This window comes from Rhea americana, unplaced genomic scaffold (assembly GCF_003343005.1).
Source record: "Rhea americana isolate MKP2758 unplaced genomic scaffold, rheAme1 scaffold_323, whole genome shotgun sequence".
Taxonomy (NCBI): Eukaryota; Metazoa; Chordata; class Aves; order Rheiformes; family Rheidae; genus Rhea; species Rhea americana.
This window is the reverse complement of record NW_028186450.1, coordinates 102,121-105,513: the sequence shown is the minus strand read 5'-3', so window position 1 is coordinate 105,513 and position 3,393 is coordinate 102,121. Positions and strand designations below refer to the sequence as shown.

Genomic DNA, 3,393 nt, shown 5'->3' with positions numbered 1-3,393 from the left:
GACTGCTTTGTTCACTCTTCCTAATGTGTGTTGCCAGAAGTTTTCCATAAATAAATCTAAACTAACATTGATTAGGCTGGAAATGGTAGCAGGAACAAAGGAGATGTCTAGATTTTAAAAGAAAACTGTACTATTTACACATGAAGCACTGAATTAAAGGCACCAATCCAGAAAAAGAGAATTCAACCTCTTCTGAAAGAATTGTGAGTTTGACCCCTAAAATCATACTTTTAAACTTCATCACATATGCTTTGTGCTATACTTTTGAATGACTCTTTAGAGTATGGCTACGTAGACAGAAAGAAGTATTAGTAAATAYGGAATACTGTGGCTTGAATCTGCAGTCCTGTTTTGTGAGTTGATGCGCCCTATTATAAAAGGGTCACATTAAGCTCTAGATAAATTCATGTAAAATGAAAACCAAGCTCAGATTTATAAATGGTTTAAAGCTTAAAAAGCTTGTTAAAAACTTTTAAAAAGCTTTTTTAGAAGTTTGTTAATAAACATGTCTAGCAATTATTCTAAGGATAATTTCTCCTGCTAGGAAGGCAGAAATCTGCTGGCACTCCTGGCAGCAAATATTATCTTATACTATGTAATCTCTGTTTATAAGACAAACAAGTTGCAAAGTGCAATAAAAAAAAAGACCCACACATTTACAGAACAACAGCAAGCTATCAAATACACATTTACAATAATATACATCAATCAGTACAATGCATTGAATAGTGCATCTATTAAGAGTCTACATAGCCTTTTTCTAAGAAAAAGGAAAAATGGGTTTAGTTAAACAAAGAAGATTGAAAGCGAGTCTAACGGACACGGCAGCCTATTGTTTTCTTTTTGCTTAAAGTAAGTAGTGAAAAGCAGCAACAATGCTCTAAGTATTCTTTTTCAGTAGCATATAAACATAAGCGTTTTTCTACTTTAACGAAAGGGTGCCAGAAATTAACTTGGGGGGAGGGGAGAACTCTTTGCAAGCGTATTTTGCACAAAGAAAAATACAGTCCAAACATTACTGTAGATACACAGCTCGTGTATGTAAATCAGCATATCATCACAAGCTAAATAATCTATAGTAATAGACACCATTTCTACAAAAATAGCCATACACAGAAAACCTACATTTAACAGTGAGACCTCTATTTAACAATTTACAAGAAACAATAAAGAAAAAATTCATAAAACAGTATAGTCAGTGGTTTACTAAATGTGCCCGATGATAGCTGTAGGGCATTCTATCATCAGCAACCTTAGCCTGGAACTCTCAGGACTCCACATTCAAGGGAACAAGCTCCTCTGCAGTTCGGAGCACTTTACCAGGAAAAGAGTAAGCTCAGAGTATTTAGAAATGCCCAGACACCTTGTACTGTACAYAGCTGAAGTGAAAGATGTGGAACATTTCTTGAAGACATAGGTATAGGTTTTGTGACATAGGGTCAGCAAAAAATCATGCATGACATGTTACATGTACAATGAATCCACAATGAAGTCAGACTACCATTCTTATTCCAGAAAAATAAGAATTATTCACAGGTATCTGTTAAAAGTAAGAATTTAAACTTTTGTAATTAAGTTTGCCCTCTGTGATTGTTTTTGTTTGTTTTTAAGGTTCTTAAAAGTAGTCTCAATATTTTACCTTGCTGAATTGTTTCAGAAGTGGAAAATTCATTGAACTTTGACTTCATCTTCAAGCAAGTGGTTGAATCCTGGAGATAGGCTTCTTTAAACTGATGGAGATTTCTTTAAACAGAGGACAACTAACTGCACGAGTAAGTACAGAACCTAAGGTTTACCCTAGTGCAAACCTTTTCTGATGCCTGGCTGTACAAATGCAAAATGAAGCTTACAAAAGTTTTCTTCCAGATGGGGTATGTTAGTATAAAAACTTTACATCATGAGGGCTAATGATTTTTGTGTGGATACCACACATCCTATAAAGACTTTGTAGAGATGTACACATAGGTTTCTACCTGTTAACTTTTATAATCTGTGTTTAAATGCACAAACATACTATGAAGAAAATACTGAAAAATAATGAATCAAAATAATGTACACAAACAGAATAATTTTATTAGGTATACTGACCTCCAATTTCGTAACTTAGGAGCTAATAAAATGAAGTGTTTTGCATATATTTACTACTTAAAGAATCATACATATTTATCACTTAAAACCACTTTAGAAGAAAAAAAAACAGGCTTTTAAGCCCAGTTAGCACTATGTGGGACACATTAAGAGGTCATAAAAGCAGAGCTTCCATATTATTTAACTTTTTAAAATTCAAGTAGTATCTTTGGATGTAATGAGGCTGCATATCAATGCAACAACACAATGAAAAACATTGCGGCCTGACAGTGAAAAAAACTAAGTTGAGACAAACTTCCCGAACATCAACTGCTTTCACCAGCATCAAAAATTATGAAAAAGACAATATTTACAAACTGAAAAACAGAAGGCAAGAAATGTGAAAAGCCAAGGAAACACAGAARGTGAAGTACTTTTGTTGCAAGAGCAGCGTTACTGGTTCCAACAGCGTAGCTCAAACATCAATTCAATTCACCATTCAGGCACAGGAGGGTAAGTCAAAGTAACGCTGTGCCCGAACTCCTGCCCTCCGAACCGCAGCATCCTGGGTTTAAATATACCTATGGCAACGTAAAGGCTGGCCACGGGCGTTACACAACGCCACCGCAACCTCGCGGGAAACTTCGGCGCCAGGAGCTGTACCAGGGGACAAGTGTGAGGGCTTCTCCTCCCCCCAGATGCCCTCCGGGCCTGCTCGCCTCGGGAGCGGCATTCCCGCACAAGGCCCGGAAGAGATGGAACATCGTCCGCTTCCCTCAGCCGCACACTGAGCCGCCCGTGCCGTGCCGGATGGCGGGACCCAGCCCCAGCGGGACCCTCGGCACCAGAATGCTGGCTGAGAAGAAAGGGAGGGGGCGCAGCAAAGCGAAGTTGCCTCCGCCTGAGCCGCTGGAAACAAGGGAACTATACAGCGGCGAGACCCGAATGCACAAACTTCTGCCGCGGCCAAGCCCGAATCCAGATGGGAAGACGGGAACCGGGTCCGCCTGTGCCATGCCTCCGCCGGCAACGGGAACCGCTCCCTCTAGCCTGACCGTCGGTTAGGGGAGGAAGGACAAGCGTGGCGATGCGGGATTTCTACCTGCGACACCAACGGAACCAACGTCTGTTCCACGGAGCGCGTGCGGATCTCCAGCCCCGCGTCTGCGCCTAAAGTCGACGAGGACGACGAGGAAACACCGCTGCTACTGCACGGAGACATGGCCATGGCGGAGAGCCGAGAAGAACCCCCGAATCCTTCGAAAACAACTCTGCTCCTGCCGGCCGCTACCCACACGGCAACCCCAAGGGTGCCCCCGCTGCCCC

At 41.3% G+C, this 3,393-nt stretch overlaps 1 protein-coding gene across 4 annotated transcripts in view; it reads right to left on the bottom strand.

Moving 5' to 3' along the window:
* CTNNAL1 (catenin alpha like 1) overlaps positions 1-3,387 on the bottom strand; it is a 60,314-nt gene extending 56,927 nt beyond the window's left edge. For all 4 annotated transcript variants that reach the window (XR_014896542.1, XM_085310681.1, XM_085310679.1 and 1 more), the window contains exon 1: positions 3,170-3,387. Coding sequence is in view for 3 of the 4 variants with exons in the window: in XM_085310681.1 (XP_085166807.1) it covers positions 3,170-3,295 (126 nt within the window). In the remaining variant the exon portion in view is untranslated. The remainder of the gene's footprint in view (positions 1-3,169) is intronic.
* Between the last annotated feature and the right edge of the window lie 6 nt (positions 3,388-3,393).